The sequence below is a fragment of the Triturus cristatus genome, chromosome 4_1 (genome assembly GCF_964204655.1).
Source record: "Triturus cristatus chromosome 4_1, aTriCri1.1, whole genome shotgun sequence".
Taxonomy (NCBI): Eukaryota; Metazoa; Chordata; class Amphibia; order Caudata; family Salamandridae; genus Triturus; species Triturus cristatus.
In genome coordinates this window covers 1,133,308,903-1,133,331,387 of record NC_140585.1, presented here as the reverse complement: position 1 = coordinate 1,133,331,387, position 22,485 = coordinate 1,133,308,903, and the positions used below count along the sequence as shown (strand labels likewise).

General features: G+C 45.6%; 1 protein-coding gene across 2 annotated transcripts in view; it reads left to right on the top strand.

The window, feature by feature from the left end:
* The window catches only part of IQUB (IQ motif and ubiquitin domain containing), a 339,995-nt gene that overhangs the window by 90,128 nt on the left and 227,382 nt on the right, over positions 1 to 22,485 (top strand). For both annotated transcript variants that reach the window (XM_085654193.1, XM_085654194.1), the window contains 3 exons: positions 17,498 to 17,632; positions 17,953 to 18,120; positions 18,222 to 18,397. In XM_085654193.1, the coding sequence (XP_085510319.1) occupies positions 17,498 to 17,632; positions 17,953 to 18,120; positions 18,222 to 18,397 (479 nt within the window). The remainder of the gene's footprint in view (positions 1 to 17,497; positions 17,633 to 17,952; positions 18,121 to 18,221; positions 18,398 to 22,485) is intronic.

Here is a 22,485-nt window from a genome sequence, read left to right as displayed (position 1 = left end):
AGCATACAGTTGAGTGGCGTACATTTTTATAGCATGCAATGGAGTGGTGTCCAATGGACTAACATAGAATGGAGTGGCATGAGTGGAGTGGCGTACACTGGAGTAGCGTAGAGTGGAGTAGTGTATAGTGCAATGGCGTACAGTGAAGTGGTGTAGACTGGATTGGCCTACAGTGGAGTTGGGTAGAGTGGAATAGCATACATTGGAGTAGAGTACAGTGGAGTAGTGTCCAATGGAATAGTATAGAATGGAGTGGCTTAGAGTGGAGTGGCATACACTGGAGTGGCCTAGAGTGGAGTAGCGTACAATGTACAGGCATACAGTGAAATAGCATAGAGTGGAGTGAAATGACGTATAGTGGAGTAGCGTATAGTGGAGTGGCATAGATTGGAGTGGCATACACTGAAGTGGCGAGAGTGGAGTTGTGTACAGTGTAATAGCTTAGAGTGGAGTATTGTACAGTGGAGTGGTGTAAAGTGTAAAAGTGTATAGTGAAGTACCGTTCAGTGGAGTAGCATACAGTGGAGTGGTGTAGGCTGGAGTGGTGTATAATGGAGTGGGGTAAAGTGTAGTAGCATAAGTGGAGTGGCGTACATTGGAGTGATGTCCAATGGCATTGCATATTATGAAGTGGCATAGAGTGGAGTGCCTTACATTGGAGCGGCAAAGAGTGGAGTGGCATACGGTGGAATAGTGTACCGTGGAGTGGCGTGGAGTGTTGTACAGTCGATTAGCGTAGAGTGTAATAGTGTCCAGTGGAGTAGCGTACACTGAAGTGGTACAGTGGAGGGGTGTAGACTGAGGTGGCGTAGAGTGGAGTAGCGTACAGTGGAGTGGCATACAATGGAACAGCATACAGTGGAGTGTTGTAGGCTGGAGTTGCATACCGTGGAATTGCGTAGAGTGGAGTGGCGTACTGTGCAGTGTTGTAGACTTCAGTGGCATAGAGTGGAGGTGTGTACAGTGTAAGAGTGTAGAGTGTAGTGGCGTACAGTGGAGTTGCGTACAGTGTAATATTGTACAGTCGAATGGCATAGAGTGTAATAGCGTATAGTCAAGTAGCGCACAGTGGAGTGATGTAGAGTGGAGTGTCATCGAGCGGAGTGGCATATACTGGAATACCATAGAGTGGAGTGGTGTATAATGTAGTGGCATACAGTGGTGTGGCGTACGGATGTATGTGAAATTTAACAGTAAGGTAGATTATGGTGTGCAGAGTAATGCAGAACAACGAATTGCACTGCCTTGCATGTCTCCAGATTTATTAATCAACGCAGGGCCTTGCAGGGCGGCCTTGTGTTGATTTGTAAATCTGACTCAAGTATTGCGTTGGTCATGCGACAAAGGTACCACAATACAATAATACAACTAGGCCTTTGTTATATTTTGGGCCACAGTATTCCGTGGTAACTTTGCGGTATAGCACGGAACATGGCGATGACAAGCCAGTATACAATTGGGTAATAGCTGCTTTTAGAAAATGAAAAGGCAGCCAAATGTGTTTTACTACACTTTGGCTGTGTTCTGTGTAAGGGCCTTAGATTTAGGTAAGTGGTATTTTTTTGTAGTTCCCTACCTATTACCACCTTACTAAACTGGTAATAGGTAGGGAAAAAATAATTAGTGTATTTGTACATATTTTTAAATAAGTGTACAGGGAACTGTGCTAGTATCTAGTAAGTACCGTATTTTTTAGGAAATGTTTTTTTAACAGAATTAAATATGTTAAAACTGTACATACTCTGTACCACACTGTATTTGTGAAATAAAGTGTATTACAGTGTTTTTTCAGCTTTTTAAGATATATTTTTTAAGTACCGCAGTACTTTGTAACAATTTTAAACATACATAGAAACTTATATTATTTTTCCAGACCTTTTACCACTAAGAAAAAGCAGTGAAAATGCACTCGCTTGCTGAAAGTGGAGCATTCATCTGTTTTTCTGTCCACTGTCATTGGAGCAGGGAAACAAACAAATTGCTTTCAGACACAGGGAGCTGCATTCAGCAGCTCCCTGTGTCTGAATGCAATTACAGCTCCTGCTGGAGGTGGGGAGCCAGCAGGAACCGCGGGGACTGTCAGACTCTCACCGTGGTTCCAGTGCAGACTGGATGCCCTGGGGACCCCCAGGACAATTGGCCAGGTCCTGGGGGATGGGGTCCCCAGGGCTGAAATCGGCCCGGAGAGGGGGACCATGTGGCCCCCGTCCCCTATTTCTAAATCGCCTGGCCCCCGGGGGTGGGGTCCCTGGGCCAAAATTTGCTTGCGAGACGGGCTTTGCACCCTCCCTCCTCTATTACAAATATAAATTGTTTTAAGGCCGGGCCCCGCAGATTGAGGTCCCTGGTGCCAAAATTGTCCCGGGGAGGGGAGCCGCGTGGCCCCTCTCCCCTTTTGGCATAAGGCTGGGCCCCAGGGGATGGACTGTTGACATGTTTTAACGTGGTTGATGTCAACGGTTTACCCCGAGTAATTTTATGTTATATAATTTATGCACTCTAAGTATTTCTGTTTACAAATTAAACCTGTCTCTGTCAACTGTTAATTACTGCATAGAAGTGAATTATAGTGAGTGGCACCTACTCTTTGACACCATGGTCTATTTCATTTGTAGAAGATGTGACCCCCTTAGAAAGCTCTGATAAGTATTGATATAACCAAAGGGAATCTCCTGCCAGTCAATATGCAAAGTCTGAGGGAAAATATTAGTGTCCCTGTTTTACAAAGCGGTGTGTATGTAAAACCCCCACACATTTGTACTCTGGCCCTCTTTAAGAGATAAAGCTAATAATTCCTCATTTGAGCTTTTAGGAGTATTTTTTGTATGTTTATTTGCACGCTAGAATACCCTGAAATACCTTTTAGAACATTATCTGCGGCGTTCCTCAAGGCTCGTCCTTCAGCCCCACGCTGTTCAACACCTACATAACCCCTTTGGCCAACATTGTCCGAGCCCTTGGGTTAAACATCATATCCTACGCAGACAACACCTAGCTCATCCTGTAGCTCTCAGAAGACCCCAGCACCTCGAGAGCCAACTTCCGCCGATGTATGACGAGCTTTGTAAACTGGATGAAAAACAACTACCTGAAACTCAAGACAGACAAAACGTAAGTACTGATCTTTGGAAACAAATACAACGGTGGAAAAACTCCTGGTGGCCCTCGGTACTAGGAGCCTCACCCACACCTCCCTTTCTCACACACCCCAAGTCCACTGAAGCAACAATGGAGGACACTCCTACTCCTACCTCATGGCTAAATCCTGGAACATCTTCCCCTACACCTCCGGACCTCCACATTTCGCCTAGAATTCTGGAAGGAACTCAAGACCTTGTTGTTCAAATGAGCCCACAGTAGGCAGCAAAACCCCTTAGTGACTGGATACCCTCACAAGTGATTATCTGCACTTATAAATCCTGCTTGATTAATTGATTGATAAAACTCATTCCTGATCTAATCTATTCCCACAGCCTTTCCATTGATACCTTCCTGCTCTCCTGTAACATAAAGTTGAAGCTCAGACTGCCACGTTACTCCACAAGAACCCTAAGAAGTATCCATTCCTCCACAAATTCAGTATGTTATTCTGATAAAGTTTAACTTCAGAGAAGTAATAATTAAGGTTAATGTTTCTGAAACACGGGGGGCGCTAGGTGGCGTGCGACCAAGATGGCCGCACACCAGTAAGGCTCCTACCCGACCGGACGAGATAAAATCCTCTAAGTACATCCTGGATTGCTATTAAGCCCTGCAAACCACACTGTGCGGTGTCGGAACCGCTGCGGATCGAGACGTGAGGCATCCCGAGCTTCTTCCGCTGCCCGAGCTGATCCTGGAGTCTGGGGAGGATTCCCGCTGGGGGTCTCGCTGACCCCTGGGAGGAGAGCGGCTGCCGCGGCTGCGTGAGGCCGATGCTGTGCGGCCTCTATGAGAGGTGGTGGAGGCCCGGCTCGGGTGTCTGCAGGGCTGGCGCGGCTGCGCTGACCATCGGAGCGCTGTGGCGGCTGCGATCTTTCCTGGTTGGAGCTCTCTGCGATCTGGACTTGTGCGCGGCGTGCACAGGGCCCGTCACCCGGCGGCCTCTAGGGAACCCACCTGGGTGTATGTGGCGGGCCGCGCTTCCGTGCGGAGTCTGCAACCGGGACGAGTGGTGGGCCCCCCTGCTGCAGATTAGCCCTGAAGGCTGGCAAAGGAGCTCCTTGTGTTGGTGAGGCGCCCCTGATAGGAGCGCCATTTGAGGACGGTGCTGATTGAACTTTACCGCCCTTTTGTGTGACAGGAGGTGAGACCATTCCCACAGAGAATTGCCTGTCTGCCCCTCGCTGTAGGATTGGATGTTGCTTGAGGGGGCCTGGTGCCGTGCAATGAATCCTCTCCTGGTGGATTTACGAGGGCGATCTGGGTGTAAGCTGCCTGGATCTCCTGACAAGCGTGTTGAGCGGCGGCCATTTTGCGGGGTCTTGGGGGATTTTGCTGATGTGAAGGACTGTTCCCGTGACCCTACACGCTATGGTACCCCCCTGAAACTGTGGGAGAGCAGGAGCACACGGTGTACAGCGCGCGCAGTCTGGGGGGAGTTACGGCTCTGTGGAACCACCGAGGTGGGACTGTCGACATGATGAGAGGTATCGCCGTGTGGCCCGAGACACCGGCTGTGGGACTCTGTTGTCTGGAGAGGCTAGGGGGGACGTCTCCCTCTGTGCCTAGTGGTGCCCAGGGTGCGTTGCAGGCCGTTTCAGACTGACCCTATACCTGGAGAGGCCTGTTGCGACCTCAAGATGGGCCGCACTGACGCCAAGCAGGCGAAATTGCCCTTTGAGGCGAGTAAACCTTCCAAGCCCAACTCAGCTGACCAAGCAGATACAGGCACTATGGACACCCAGGAGGAGGATTGGAAGTCGCTGCTGGGTATGAAACAGAGTCTCACAACGATCGTAGAAAAGACAGACACTATGAATGCCCGCATGGACTTTGTTGTTAATAAGTTAGACCATCACGAGCAGCGGATCACGGAGGCAGAAACTAGGGTGTCTGATCTGGAGGACGGCGCTACAGCACACAGGGCGCAGCTCTCGCAGATGGAGCGGCTGCTCAAGGTAATTGCAGACAAAAACGAGGAGTTGAAAGCCTGCTCCCGAAGGAACAATGTGCGCATTCTGGGTTTGGCGGAGTCGGCCAATACAGGGCGTATGGAGGACTTCGTCGAAACGTTAGTGGTGGAGCTGTTTGGCCGTGACTCCTTCTCAGCTCACCTAACGGTGGAGTGCGCACACAGATCCTTGACAGCTCGCCCGCCCCCAGGAGCGCCGCCGCGCCCAGTGATCGCACGCTTCCTTAATTACCGGGATAGGGATGCGGTGCTGCGTCTCACTCAAGAGAAGAAGCAGGTGCACTACGAAAACACCACGCTGTCCTTCTTTCCGGATTTTACACAATCAGTACAGGAGGCGAGGCGCAAATTTGCGTCCGTGAAGAAGAATTTCATACGCCATGCTGTACCCAGCAAAACTGAAAATCACGCACCAGGGGCGGCAACATTTTTTTCAGAACCCTCAACAAGTTGAAGACTTTCTAAAGAAGCATCGTACTAACACAACATCGGGAGCGGGAGCACGTTTGCGGTCTGGATCACGGTCTCCTATGTCAAATCCGGACTGAATTGAGCACTTGCGGCTACACGTACATGGACACTTGATGACCGAAGTGCACAGAGCTGTTGGATTTTGGTGATGTACTCAGATTTATATAGCATACATACTGTTTTCGTCTTGGCTCTCTCCTCCCTCCCGCTGTAGCTACCTGCGCTTATAGCGGGGTGGTGGGTGGGTGCAATAGTGGAGAAGAGTGGGTAAGGTGCATGCCCCTAGTGTTTTTCCCACATGGGTGTTCCCCTAAACCTCCTGCTGGGAGGAATAGTGTTTGACGGGTTGATGTCCTTTCAGGGTGGGTGGGTGCTAATTCCCGGCGAGTTGGGGGTGCCGGAGTGAGGGGGGGTGGGGGAGTTTCTTGGTGTACAGTTTTGATACTCACCCAGATGGTCAGCAGGGAGACGATAGTATCTCAGTCCACATATCATAGCCGTGCATATGGTGGAGGGCACACAAGACATTAACAACCTGAGAGTTCTAACTTGGAACGTTCGGGGTCTGAATAACCCTAGGAAAAAGCGGCAGGTAATTAATTATCTTGACAGACACCGGGTAGCCATTGCCATGTAACAGGAAACACATTTGCATGCTGGCGTGGATCCCCCCTTTGCAGCAAAATGGGCCTCACATCGTTACTTTGTGTCCTATTCCGGATACTCTAGAGGTGTGGCCATACTTATTAAACGTGGGGTAGGGTTTGTACCAGGTTGGTCGGAAGTGGACATTGATGGGAGGTTCTGTCTGGTGTGGGGGAAGCTTAACTCACATGAGGTGACTTTTGCCACTTTCTATGGTCCTAACTCGGATGATTCCCAACCCTTACTCTCATTATGGGACAAAATTCAGACGCTCGGCACTACATATGTCATTTGGGGGGGGGACTTTAACACGGTGGTGCAGCCCCAGGTGGGTCGCTCTCGTGCCGCGTCTGCGCATTACACGCACACGCAGCGAGCATTCAAGGATGTGCTGGATGCTAGTGTCCTTTTGGACGCGTGGCGGTACACACATCCGACGCAGAGAGAAGGCACGCATTACTCGGCAGTGCATGCGTCCTGGGCCCGACTGGATTACCTCCTGGTATCGGTGGGGATGGCGCATTGGATCTTGGATGTTGTACACCTGGCGTGCACCTACTCTGATCACTCTCCTGTGATGATGACCATGCAGCCCCCGGCTCTACATAGTCTGTATCGCACTTGGCGTCTTAACCCCCTGCACCTCCTGGACACAGTTTTTCGCAACGACCTAGAGCAGGATATTAAAGAATTCTTTGAGCGCAATGTGCACTCTGTCTCGAGTCTCACTACTGTTTGGGAGGCATTTAAAGTTACGGCCAGGGGCTGGTGCATTTCCAAAGGAGGGTGTGTCCTCAAGGCATTACGAAGGGACATTCATAGGCTAGAGGGCGAACTTAAAATATTGGAAACAACACTCCAAGCGTCTCCGGACATTGGGGCATGCCAAGCCAGACTGAGGGAGACACTCACAAAATATAAGAAAGCAGCGAGTAGAGAGAGTAGGTTCCGGGGGAAACCATACCTGGCCAGAGCTTACGGGGAAGGGGACCGCCCTGGGAAAATGTTAGCGCAGCTGACTAGACCCCCTAAGTTTTCTAATTACATCACAGAGGTGGTGGATCCCCATGGTAAGGTGTATCGTAACCTCACTGACCAATTGGAGGTGTTCCGAACTTATTATAGCGCACTCTATACCTCGCACAGGGGGGACCCGTTGGATCTGCCAGTATATTTTGAGGACACGGCTCTGGCATGGCTGGGACCCGCACAACAAAAATTCTTAAATTTGGACTTAGAAGTGGACAAGATCGTCGAGGCCATAATGACTATGAAATCAGGGAGGGCTCCGGGCTCTGATGGCCTACCAATAGAATTTTATAAAACATATGCGCCAATTTTAGCGCCGATCTGGAAAGACGTGTTTTATGCGACACTAGAGGAAGGAACGCTGCCGACAACCATGCGGGAGGCCCAAATTATCTCGCTGTTAAAGTCTGGCAAATTCCCGATACATTGTGAGTCATACCGCCCATTATCCCTACTGAATTGCGACACTAAAATCCTCGCAAAAGTTTTAGCAATTCGTCTCAGTCTTTTAATGGAGCGCCTAGTGCTGCCAGACCACGCGGGCTTTATTCCAAATCGCGCCACGGCCCACAACCTTCGCACCTTATTCGCAGTCCTACAGGACATAGATCCTAAGTGCTCTGCAGTGGCGGTCTTTCTTGATGCCACTAAAGCATTTGATTCGGTGGAGTGGGATTACCTGATAGGTACTCTGCAATATATGGGGATGCCGTTTTCCCTCCTGAATTGGGTTAAGCTGCTGTACACGCAGCCGTTGGCGACGGTACTGATGAATGGTGCACGCTCCACTCCCTTTCATGTATCTAGAGACACGAGGCAGGGATGCCCGCTTTCCCCGATCTTATTTGCTCTAGCCATCGAACCCTTGGCTGCGAAGCTTCGGCAACACCACAAGGAGCGTTCTTTGGTATATCCCGCCAGGCAATTGCTCATCTCATTATATGCGGACGATATGACCTTGTATATTAAAAAGCCAGTGTTGCGAGAGGTTTCCAAATTTGGTGCCATATCGGGCATCCAAATAAATTGGGCTAAGTCTGCGGTGTTCCCCCTCACGTCTAATACCCAACAATTCCCAATGGACTACCCCTTAGTCTGGGAGAATGAGGAGTTAAAATACCTAGGGGTACAGATAACAAGGGACAGAGATGCATTGATGCGTGCCAATTATGGGGTGGCGCTAGATGGGGTTACCGACAAGATTGCCAGGTGGATCCGCCTCCCACTGTCGATGGCGGGGAGAATTTCCCTCATAAAGATGGTTCTGCTCCCTAAACTTCTGTATCTCTTTGTTAATATCCCTTATCATCCTGGGCGTTTCTTCTTTAATGCATTAAATTCTCAAATTACACGACTTATATGGGGGGAAGCAGGCGCGCCTTAGCCTCGCCATGTTGATGTTACCGTATCAGCAGGGGGGATATGATGTTCCCAATTTTGAATGCTATTACTATTGCTTGCAGGCACACTTTGCTGTTTACGGGCTTCATCCGCCTCCCTACATGTCACACTTAGCAGTGGAAGATGGCTACATGTCCCCGACACCACCAGAGGGATACCTCTTCACCAGGGTGGCGGGGCGAGAGCGCGACCCTTCCACGGTGGATTGTACGATCGGTGCGTGGGACCATATTGCGCGTAGGCTGGGAGCATCCATGATGTATTCCCCCAAAATACGTCTGCTGCGTAACCCCTTATTACAGGTCACTTATGAAGGGCTATGCTGCAAATTACTGGACAGGTTGCATTACACCACCTGGGGAGATCTCTATGGAGGGGCGCAATTCCGAACTCAGGCGCAATTATTTGATGGCCGGGAGCACTCCACTATGGATCGGTTCATGTACACCAGGCTCCGGCAAAGTGTGAAGGCGGTTACCCCAGCGTTTCCTGATGAATCCGACACGTTACCTCCCCTGCATGACCTGCTATGGGTGGAAGCCCCACGACATGTTGTGTCAACCCTGTATAAACACATTTGTAAAGGGCCTCCCTCCTGCCATCCAAGGGCTAGATGGGAGTGGGATAAGGACTTAGATACCCCACTGACGGATGAGCAATGGGAGCTAGGTTGCAGGCAAACAGAGGAGGTTACCGGGAACAGTAGACTTCGCCTCATACACTTTAAGTATTTGCACAGATTATATCATAACCCTATTAAACTACACAAACTAAGATTGAGGGAACATGACCACTGTGCGCGATGTGGGCAGCAGGGGGCGGACATTCTACATTTAGCATGGTGCTGCCCCCAAGTGGCTACATACTGGGTACAAGTCTACGAAGGGCTATCCGCTATGATCGGAGTGCATATGGTCCCGGATCCGCTTGTGGCGCTATTGGGTCTTATCCAGGGCATCAAAACAGTACATAAGAAATTCCTGGCGCTGGCACGGTTCTTAGCAAAACGGTAGATAACTTGTAGGTGGGGACGGGGCCGAGCTCCAAAATTCAAAGACTGGATAAATGAGATGGCTACGTGGCAAGGCCACCTGCATGATTACGCGGAACTGTTACCTATGAAATCTCGCCCGAAGGATATATGGGGACCATTGACTGCCTTTTTTTTGGACTCTGGCGCATCCCATGGTGCAACATTGATGGGAAAGGAGGTGGGACCCGTTGAGGAGGGAGACGCGGGTACACAATTGTGATCCTCCCAGATGAGGGATAAGTATTTGGGGAGCTGCAGTGCTGAGTCTGTACAAGGCTGGTGAGGCATATGTGGCGTGTGGGGGGGCATGCTTTGTGCTTGCTCTATGCGCGCGTGGTACAGACATCTGACAGCTGTCATTTATACAGGGATGACCCGCATTGTGAGGTTGTTTGGAGGACCCGAATTTATAAGGACCGTGTTGCTCTTCATGCACTGTACTTTTGTGTTATCCTATGACCGGTGGGTGGACTGTTATACAAGTGGGGATGAGGGGGAGGGGGTTGTTTATATGTAGAGAATATGCACTGGAAGGTGTAAGTTACTGTCGTAATAATTCAGCAATACCATGGATGATTGTCATTACGCTGATGTACTGTGCAGATCATCAATAAAGTTGTTTTGAAACTTAAAAAAAAAACAAAAAAATGCAGTGTACCTGCAGAATACAAAAATATAAGATGTAATATTAGGTGAATTAAATATGCAGTGTGAGCTGTGTAAATAAAGTGCAACAAAACATATCCCAGTCACACTATGTATGAAAGTTAGAGCATTGAGAAAGAATTTATTTACAGTTAAGAGTGGTAGCAAAATAGCAAGTTCTAAATTATTTTGTAAAAATGACGGAGGACAGAATGGTCCTAATGGCCAATGCCTGATCAGATGGAGTTTCATAGTCTGAGTGCACTTTAAGAAAAGGATTACTTTAGAGGTTTTCTTTTTGCTTTTGAAATCTCAAGGAGCAGGTTGTCACTGCTTGGAGAAATCGACCAATACAGAGTTGGTTATTTCCTGGGCAAGGTAATTCATTGGGTGTTCCCAGAAATAGGCTATATGTGGATAATCAGGATAGTCTAATAATGCCCCTGTGGGGAGTTGTTTCAGTGTCATCAGACTATGTGCGAAGTGGACAAACATAAGGGTCCTTAGCCTGCCTGATAGCTGCTTGCATACCTTCTTTGAGGGGAGCAAATGGCAGTTTAGAAATACCTGAAAGAAGGGAATTTCCGTAGTCGGGCCTTGACACCCTCAGAGATTGAATATATGACGTTATCACGCAATCTTTTTCCCCGCGGGGGGTTGCGGGGCGATCATTGTGGCGTCCGCGTTGTGGTTCCCTAGGGGGAGGGGGTTTCGTGGTAGACGTTGTCTACCTCAGAGATTATATTAAAAGTCAGTCTCTGGAAAAAAGTTTGATTACATGGAGAAGTTAAGGTTGAAGTTGCACACTTTTGCCATTTTGCTATTGTGTGATTGTAGGGTGAGGTTTATTTCTCATTAGAATTAGTGTTATTGAAGACTCGGTGATTGAAACGCTGCAGTCTAGAACCATAAGCAAGATAAACTGTGTTTGGATCGGAATAGGGCAATCAGATGGAGAGAACAAGACGGACTCTGTATGGAGTGGTTTTAAGTGACATTCATGCTTGAATGTCCTCTAGGACTTTGGCAATTAATTAATTATCCTAAGTGTTGGATATTTTCAGATATAGCAGAGTCTGGCTAAAATTGGTACAAACTCCGCGACTTGTTGCAATCTGAGGCCTGTGACTCCATGTCGAGATTACAGAGAATGGTTAGAACTTTGTGGAACCACTTGCTGGATAAAGTAGACCTAGAGAGAGACCGCTACTGTCATCTGTTGAGACAGGTTATTGATGTATGATGAGATAGAGCTAAATTCCATTCCATTAGCCTTCATTGTCTAAGTGAGGGTGTTCAGTAGAATAGGTGTTTCGCCATGTCGTTGGTAGTTAATAACTCAAGGAAGAACAGAAGAAATGAGCGCCCTTCAACTAGAAGGCATAGAGTATCATCAAGTTTTTTTAAAATTGCTGTCTCTGTACTGCCACATGACCTGGATCCAGATCGGCGATCATCTAGTCGTTTGTTTTTCTTGAGCAGTGTTAGCTGGGCCTGCATGCAACTCTCTAGGACTTTGGCAAGCTACTGGAGATAAGAGACAAGGTGAAACTGATTCAGATGTATAAGGGTCCATCCCATGACTGTTGGGACTTTTTCTGAGCACTGGAATATTTTAAAAGTTTGACTCAGTAGGTAGTAATTGAGAAGCTAATTCCTTTAGGAGTATGTTGGACATAGGTTCTGAAAACCGTAAGGAGTGTTTGGTTTTGGCAGTTTTATTGAGTTCTTATTATGAAAACTTCTTAGAAGGAGGGCCATGAGACAATAGCTTTTAGAGCAACAGAGTTTAAAACCCTGATGTTTTATTGGGTGTTGAGGGAAAGTTATTTTCCTTCATCTCAATAAAGACGTTTAGGATGTTGATGACCCCTTTGATATGCAATAAGTGTATTGTTTCATACTCTTTTTTTCAGGATTTTTTGCATGAGTCATAATATTTCCTTCATTGGTGATGAGGAGATCTATACTAGCACCTTTTTCTGTTGGTGTGGGTTGTGCCTAATTGAATCAGAGAGTCTTGGAATAAAAATATGAAAAAAATTGAAGAAGCAGTTTTTTTATTCTCACCCCAGTGGGGATTGAAGTCCCCTAGGAAGATGTAGTAGATCAACTTTTCCCAAACTGTAGGTCGCAACCCACTGGTGGTTAAAGAGCTGATTTGTGGAGTGTCGCAAAAGTCTTGGTCTGGATGTAAGTAATATTTAAATTGATTAGCCCTGTTGGTGCACTACTGCAAGGATGCTGAACTATGTCCCTAGGTCCAGTTTCAAAACAAACCCTGGCAAGTATTCCAAGCAAGACTCTGGGTGAACCTTCCAGTATTTGTTGCTGCAGTGTGTTTTACATCACTAAGCCATTTCAACAGAGAATGTGCTTCTTTACATGATCATACAAAACGATGCCACTTCTGTATGATTTTTACACATACATTGAGAAATATTATATGGTTCAATGGCCAGAGCTGGGCAAATCAATTAATTTCATATGGTTAAGATAAAATGAATCTGACCTTGAAAAAAAAAATATGTTTCTGAAAAACACTACCAATCTTCTTACTGTAATAAGAAATAAGGCTAGTTATATAATGAATAAAATTTTATTATGCAATCGTTTAGCTATATAGGGCAGGGATATATTTTTAAGTAAAGTTTTATTATGTAACTGTTTAGCTATAGAGGCAGGGATATTCGTGAACTGGTTACTATATTCATAATTAGCAGTTATGCTCCTGTTAATGCCACATGAGATTTCTCCTCCTGTGCGAACAAACCTTATACCAGTCTCTCTTCGTCTTACGCTTCTGAACATTTCTCTCTTCGCAGCATAAATGTATTTCCCCCTTGGTTTCCCTCTATGATTATTACCTTTGGTCTAGAGGGCACTCCACTTCATTCCTTGGTGGCTTCCCAGACAACAAGAACATCCATTGAGTCAATATTGCATTTCTTGTAGCTTTAGATGTGTTCTTTTATACGATTTAAAACCCCAGAACCAGAACATTTCCCGCTGTTACTGTCTATAATCTGACTTCAGGCATTTTTTTGAAGTGAGTCTTCAAATCCTCGTGGCTTTTAAGAAAGGATCAATTTCATTTCTCGTTTGCTTAGAGCACTGAGAGCGGTGAACTTGTGATCGCCTCTAGAGTAAGAATGGTGGTGGTAAGCACAGAAAGTGTCCTCTTTCCTTTCCTTGGGGTGAATCACTTGCTAAAGATTCATAACCCCACCTTTCCCACTGATTCTTGACAATTGTTTTAGCTTTAGTCCTGGTTGCTACTGATTTATAGGACTTTGCTTTTGTTACGGGCGATGGGTTCTAAAATAAAATGTCTCCCAGAGAGGCATTTTTTTCCATGAACAAAAATGTTTCTCATCGCATCTGTCTCCTGCCAGTATCTCGCACGATTTTTTTGTGCGAAGAAAAACCCTCAGAGAAAACAGTTAATTGTGATACTAGTGAAACGTATGTGGCATAATACATGAGACTTCACAAACATTATATTTTACAGAAAAAGCACACCTCTATTGATGGATTTCTTTGCGTTGTTAGTTGTGTTAGTGCTTTAAACTGAAGCCCATATTTAGCATTTTTTCATGCAGCGCCTCCTAGCTGTGCTGCGTGAAAGGGCTGGAATGCGCCGTATTTAACATTATTCAGCGCATTCCTGTCCTTTCCTAGCGCTGGCGCATTTTTGGCTGCCTAGCACCAATGCAGGCAACCTTGCGTCAAACTGCATCGGTGCCTGTGTTGTAGGTAGGATTGTTTTTTTGCCTGCACAAATACAATCCTACGAGGCATTTTCCCCTTTCTCTATGTGCTGCAAAACGAGGAGAAATAAAGATGTTTCTCCTCATTACGCCTCACCTGGGCAGGCATAGCATTGTGACGCATTCCAAAGGCCACCACTAATGTTCAATTTGGGATTGCGCCAAAATCCATGGTTGGATGCGTGGGAACACCCACGCTCCACGCATAGAAGGCCTCCCTGGGGCAGAGTAACGCACGGCTGCTGTGCTTTGCTCCACATTTATCAAGCAGCACCGGGCTGTGCAAGGTGGCCTTGCATGGCTTAATAAATCTCACTTAGGTTTTGCGTTGCCCCTGCACCCCTTTGCGTGCCGCAATGGCAACGCAAAACCTTGATAAATATGCTCCGAAATTTTTTGGCATTGTTTTGATCCACACCAATATTAAAATCCTCTCCTACAAAGAATGGTCCTTTGTGAAGAGAAAGAGCTGTAATGTTAACTCTTCTGGACTCCTGGGTAAAGTTATCTCTGGTTGCAGTTCTTCTCTGTGACACATTGCTTTGCTGAATGAGACAGAAGGTGAACAAAAAACAAGAGATGTTAATTGCCTTTGAAACTGGTAATTTAAGATGTTGCAATTCCAAAAGTTGTGCCCCTAACAACCCGCATAACACTGAAGATGTAGCTACATCTACTGTAGCATTGCGACTGTTTGTGTCTGCTTACTTTCTGACAACTTAGTCTTGTGTCTGCCCATGCTTGTTATTGGACCTGTATCCTCAGATCATATTCTCCAATTTACCACCCCGTTAAAGATTTGTCCTAAATATATGAATATCCATCCGCTGCAGTACGGATTAATAGGAGACTCGGCCTCAGAAAGAGAATTTATTTTCACTGTCACTTCCTATGTTAACATGTCAGTGTGAATGAAGAACGTTCCTGATAGTTGGCTAAAAACTAATAGTGATACTACAGAGATATGTGTTTTTTAATCTAATCTGATTGTGTGGTGGTTGGAGTTGCTTTTTAAGATCATTAGTTATTGATATACTTGGCTAAATATATGCCAGGGTGTGTACTGCCTTGTCCATTAGGGCCTTGATTGTGAGTGCCTCTGAATAATCCCTGTTCTTGCATTACAGTTACCAGGATCCCGGTGCTTCAGGTGGTGGGAAAATAATGGGCATAATATAGTTTTGGGTATAATCGTGTGGAAATCTGTATTTTTGTGCCAATTCCTCTTTTACCCCACTATTTCATATGGGGATATGAAATCTCTGTGTGAAACACAGCAACCCATAATTCCAATGGGGGCAGTAAAGTCTAGTTCCAGGCCCGATAGAGATAAGAGCCACTCCTAATTGAGTCTTCTTAGGCCTTGTGTTCTGCACAATTATATCTCATGCTCCGAGTAGACCTTCTGAGGAAACTTCTTGTTCATTCTCTCTTGTTTGTATGGGCAATAAGAGCTAGAAATTGTTATCCGAATATCTCCATTTTAAATTCAGTGACCTAGATTTGCCGGTCACTTTAGGGAAGATTTGCCTGGAAACATGTCAGTCTGAGACCCTCTTTCTGAGAGGCTTCTTAATCCTGAATTGGACACAAACGGTGCGGGGTACATCAAATGGGATGACAACTTGCACAGTAATTCCAAACTCTTTACCGCATACAAATTTCACCAAAAAGCAGGTGGAAATAATAGTATAAAGATATCCCAAATTCTGAGTTTTGCAACTTGGAACAGATGCAGAAATATAGGATAACCACAATATTCCCCTTTCCCAGGTGCAGAATTCATAATAAGAAGGTAAAACCACGCCTGGCAAATATTACTCCTGTTGGTAATTATATTGACTTATTTACTTGGTGCGTTATTACCAAACGAAATAACTGGTCTCGCAAACTGAGAATGCTAGTATTTTATTAACTGCCCTGATGCAGAGGTTTGCACAAAGGGATTGGGTTGGGGCAGTTAATGGGAGTTTTGACAGTGCCTTGTAATACACATTCTCGCTCAGTAGGAGTTTTGTTGAATAAAAGCATCAATCTTCCATGACTGAGATTTTGTTATCAGGGGTAAGCTTGCCTTTTTTAATACGATCAGCCTAGGTGTTACAATTATTTAAAATCTTATTTCTAAGTGATCGACTAATTTTAACTTGGATTTGATCATTGCTGAGTCTAAGGTAAGGGAATTCTCCTACTACCAATGATTAACCTGTGTATGTTCACAATCAATCATATCTGAGATCAATACGACGTGAAGGATCAAAGCCGACGTAGGTCTTTACTACAAGCATTCTGTCGTGAGCGAAAATAAGAGGGTAAAAGACACACAATTGATAGATGGAATGCAGAACAAATGAAAACATTCACCCCCAGTCAAGAGATCTGGGTTAAATCCATCATTATTTTGCTCACCATGCCACCCACCCCAGTTTAGATCTGGCCATATGCAAATCAGTCTTGACCCTGTGCCTCATAGGAACAATCCATCCCGAACTGCCAAGCCAGGTCCTCCCTGGACCAGAAACAAGCATCCTAGGAATGGTTTCGGGGTTTCACCCCTCATCAGCCAGGATAGCTTGAGTCCAGTGGCACAGTGAGCCCGGGACCCACGTCTGGGCATACCCGGCGCACTTGAGGCGGAAGCAAAAGACACACAATTGATGGACGGAATGCAGAACAAATCAAAACATTCACCCCCCCCCCCCGTGGGACGGGTATGCCCAGACTTGGGTCCCGTGCTCTCCATGCCACTGGAGTCAAGCTGTCCTGGCTTATGAGGGCTGAAACCCCGAAAGCGGTCCTAGGATGCTTGTTTCCAGTCCAGGGAGGACCTGGCAAGCAGTTCGGGCTCGACTGGTCCCATTGGGTGCAGGGTCAAGACTGATTTGCATATGGCTGGGTTCAAACTGCAATGGCATGGTGAGCAAAAAAACAGATCTCTGTACTGGGGTGAATGTAGGGCATTGTTCTGCATTCTGTCCATCAATTGTTCTTTTTGCGAAAATAAGAGTGTGTCACAAGATGTTATCTGTAATTCAGATGGATTTAAGTTCTTAATAACAAATGTTGGGATTGGTGATCAATCCGTGTTGATCACTTTATGAATGAGAATGTATCTGTGCTGCAACAATTGCCCCAAAATGGACTTGGACCTGTGTTTCATGGTCAATAATGTATGTTCGTTGCATAGTCCCTAACTCCTTTACCTACTGTTAGATGATATTGTTATCATTTGAAGTCCTCAATCTCATAAAATGAAGATTAGTTGGCAATGAACACCAGCAATCAAATGTCCTTTTTGTTTGCAAAAATAGCTCAGATAGCTCTGATTTATTGATTACTAGCAAAAAACCCTGAGCAAAAAGTAACTTTGTTTTTTTGTTTTCTCATCAGTTAAAATCATGATAGTTCCTGGCTGCCATGTGGTCACAACAGCCTTTTCCATCTGTTTTACTATTGGAATGCTCAAGGAATACTTTGCATCACAGTTGAAAATCCCACAGGTGGTGATCCAAATCATGTTTCAAGGTATGTGTGCAGCCCTATAGAAAACTGCACAATCGTGAAATTGATTTTATTTGAGCCAATGTTGTTTAACACAAAGAATTGCGTTCACGGTTATCTGGATAATTATATTTTGATTCGTATAAGGCAAGCTCTTCTAATGTGCATTGAATGTAGGTGCCAGGGAGTTATTTGTTGATGGTGTATGGAATATAATTTGAGAAAATCCGAGCTTTTGCTGAGCAGCCTTTCAGATTGTGATGATCTCGGTATACCACTATGTTCTCACAGATTAACGTTATGCTAATTTACTTAACAGGTTCTTGTTTGATCTCAAATTTTAGGCAAATTAGTTCGAGACACAGAGACTCTAATGGATCTAGGTGTTAGACCTCATGGAACTATCCAGCTTGAGATGTCATCCACAGACCCGGACAGTTTTCCAATTAAAGCGATTAAGCCACATCATGACTACAACATGCCTGACGTGATAACTGTTAAAGTTCAGACGGGTTTGTATGGATTGTTAATTCATGTGTACAACACTCATTGTGCCCAGTTCATTGACATGCCAGTTTGCTAACACTTCGGTCCTTCTATTGTCACTGAGTAGATGCCGCTACCTATCAGGATGTGGTGGTGGAAATTGAGAGGCTAACGTTCCACAAGCCGTACCTCGGTGGGTACAAACATAAACTCACAGGAGCAGAGTATCATCATGCAGGGACCCAAACAGTGCCAAAGAAGCGACCAGACAGAGAAGTTGAAGTCTTCAGCAGAGACACACAGGTAATTATTGACCGCATGTCTCTTGAAAGAGTACAATAATAGTCAACTGGTCAGGTCGCTGCTATGGGTGTTCCGCATACTTTTTAACAACATTCTGCAGTTGTTTTTAAAGAGTTCTGCATAGTTTTGTCTGCTTCATCTTGTTTGCAATATTTTGCAAAGAATTTTGTAAACTTCTACTTTTGTGCCAACTGAAATTCATCAAACTACTCACTGTTTCTAAGGCGTCTGTATTTTTTCTATAACTATAGTTTCTCCTCCTTCTGCTTAAAATATAGAATGTGGGCGAAAATCGAATTTAGCAAAGGATAGAAAAGCTGAATTCCAAAAGGACCAATTAATAGACCGGGACAAATCTAATGACTGTTAGTCTTAAGTGTGACTTTAAAAACAAGCATTTTTCTTTCAGTTGTTTTCTCTGAGAGGGTCTGAACTCAAAATGAAATAATTCTTCTAATAACCTTGGCTATAAAGGAATATTCTTTAGGTAATCGGTCCACAAGTTTGTCCTTTTACCACAATTAGTTGTAAATATCCAGTTGTAGTTTTGCTTTTGTAAACACCGTGACAGCTAACCCTGAAATATTACACTTTGTGTGAATATAAAAATCCCAAGAATATCTGGCATGATAATGACGAGGTACAATTGAGGGAGGTGACCATGAAATGACTACGGTCAGTCATTTCGTGCAAATGTCCAAATATGTGTTCCCTGCATCCCCAAATCAATAAGCATTTCTGAACTTAGATTGAATCTGATTTTTGTTGATTACATCTTGTGCAGGTTGAGTCCACTCCTGTTATCCACTTTCACTGTTTATGTGGAGTGTGATGTGCCTGATAAATAAGAACTGATGTTTTAAAATCCTTATGTTTTTAATTTGATCTTAATTTGGTTTTCCAGTATAACAATGAGTACATGGCTTTTTTAAACATGATATGACAGGACTGTGTATGATTCATTGATACACTGGAAATATAATAAAACAAATTGGGTAAAAAATAATAAGGTAAGCAAACAATAAATTTGATGTCAGCGGTAGCCTCCTGGTCAATAGAAGCAATTCTATCAAAATGCTTTACATGATTGCGGAGTCTCTGCTCCCAGAGGTTTGTGTGCGTTGTCGGTGTGTGGAAGTACTTGCGATTCTGAGCTGGAGTTGGATTGCAAACTGCTATATCACTCTATAAGAGACCACTCCACCTGGATATCACCTTGAAGTTCTCATGTCCTTCTTAGAAACAACCTTCGAGGTGATCCCAATTGTACCCTACAGTCTCTGGAACAGGTTCTCAGTTTTAACACAGTAGAAGTCGTTTATGTAAGAGGGGTTTCCATCCGTCTGACATACCAAGACCATCAAAATAAAGTCTGTGATATGTCTGAGGTTTTCCTGCCATTCCTTCCCTGTTAGGAAGTTACTATAGAATTTTCACTTTTGAACCACTGCAGTTAGCCAGATGGAAGTTTCCCATGCTCAAGGAAACTTACAGGCCACGACAATTAGCTTTTTTGCACTCAAAAATGCAAAGTCTGCACAGTTATATAGGATTTGCACATTTAGGTATTAGACCCTGTAAGCATGTCTTTGATTTTAAGACTAATAAATCTCAAAGTGCAAGTGATATTACAGTGTTCGTAGCATGGATGCTGTAGATACACATGGTCTGCATACTCCTGTCTTCTAGTGTTATGCTCCGACTTTCAGAAGGTATTTTTCCTCAAAGTAGTCTTTTGAGTCACAAGATGTACTTTAAATCCTCCTTTAGTGGACAATGCACATGCCCACTGACTCCATGTTCACGACTCTCCTTTGCATTACTTTACTGGGTGCTTTTGGAAGACCAACAACCAGCACTCGACCACCAGGATGCTACCCCCACTGCCCCCTTTGGGGACCTCATGTCCTCCCTTAAACTTTAACCCTGGGTAATGCACACTGCAGCATGGTGGTGGAATGAACGCCCTTTCTACACTGTCTCAAATGTAACTCTAAATACCCATAGTTGAACAATCACAATGTCTGCCACTTGTCCCTTTCAACCTGACCAAAATGATGCCTCATGTGAGTTCTGCCTTGCCTTCTGCTTAAAGACCCTGAGGTACAGAAGGGAAAGGTGCTGAGCACACAGTAAGATGCACCAACAAGCTTCCTCAGAAATGCCGGACATCTTTAAAGAATAAAAACTCTTCGGTGCTGACGAAGGCAAAGAGGCCAGTCCATCCAGGTTCCTAGCAGCCCAGGCAACAACCACTTGCGAAACTGTCTCCTCAAGCGCATCAGAGCATGAAGAAGAGGAGAATATTGAGCAGCCATGGAAGACCAGTGGCCCTCGAATAAAACACATGCCTGGAATTCCCATCATCCATCGGCACAGAGAGTGATCTCTGTTTTGCAGCCGAAACCGTCTTTAAAAAACATAAGTCAACCGAAAGGACTTCATTTCCAATTACCCGTCTGCACAGGAAGTGACATCACTTCCCATAATTTCCCATCATCCATCTACACAGTAAGTGACATCACTGGTTTCCTTTCCATGGCACCCGTCTCTCCTCCCCCCTCCTAGGACCTACTTAATGGTCGCTGCAGCACAGACATGCTAAAGGCAAGCCCCTTTGCGCCTGTACTGCCTCCAGCACCATGAGCCCTGGTTCTTACCCCACCCACCGGTACCCTGCCATGCTGTTCTGCACTCTCACCACCAGCCTTCACTCACGCCTCTGCTGCCACAACACTCCACACAACACCGAAAGGGTGTTCACTTGCACCTCTTGCAAATTCTCATGCACTCTCTCATACTGTAATTCCACCACTCCTGCACCAACAGCACCGAGCAACCCACTCGTTCACACACACCAACCACACGCTTGCACTCACACAACATTCCACGCTCACATGCATGCTCCTCCGCACCCACTGACTCACTAAACACCCCAAGAGATATGGGACCTGTTGCACGACCACGCTCTGTACCCACTCTTCCTCACGGAAACATGGCTAAATCCAACCTCAGAACCAGACATCACAACAACCATCCTCACCGACTTCAAGATTGCCTCGGAACACTGTCAGCACAAGTCCGGAAATCGAGTCGCCCTCACCTGCATCAGCTACACAGACACCCTCACCAGTTACATGAAACACCTCACGTTCAAGACAATCGTGGCAACCAACATCTCCCTGGGCGAAACTCTCCTATACAGACCACCTGGACAAACAACAATTTTATCACCAATATCACGAACTTCGTCGCACCCCTCATCATCAACAACAGCACCTTCATTCTCCTCTGAGACTTTAACTTTCACCTAGAAGACTAGAAACACAAATTCTATGGCTCTAATACATAATCGCACACGTTAGTGAGCCCACCCACATCTATGGACACATATTGGATCTGATTTTCTTCTCAATCAACAACATTGTAGTCGGCTTGCCAGCAACTATGACCTGGACAGACCGTGCCTTGTCAGTATCAGCATACCCAACCCACACCATCACAGACCTGCCGCCACCAGAACTGCCCGCCCCAGCTATAAAAGCATCACAGGAGAGGGGTGGGCTTTTGCTTTCTCCGTGCATCGGACCAAGCACACTTGCAGTTAGCCATCACAAACCTCAACAGGTGAATCATTGTATGCGCCGACACCCTGGCTTCCCCTCAAGTGCAACCAAATGGCAATAGCCTAACCACAGGCCAGCTGGTACCCAGAGGAACTCAGGCTGACAAAGCGCCACTGCAAGCAACAGGAGTGCAAATGGAGAACAAATCAAAACACCACAGATAAAGACATCTTTAAAGCAACACTAACACACTATCACCAGCAGATATGAAACATGAAGTGCACAGCTCTTGCAGATCGTATTGCTTACTGCACTAACAGTAGTAAGGTGTGGTATTCTTCTCTTTTCTCTGTCCAGTCTCTTTTCTGTGTTCTTTACTCTGCTGCTCAGCCAGTCTTAGTGATGTCATAGAATGTTCCCTGTGTGTATGTTTGAGTGGATTTGTCAGTTCACGTATGTAGGCTGAGCAGTAGGGATGCTGCTCCCGGCGGGGCTATTTTACCAGATACTTCATATGTTCCT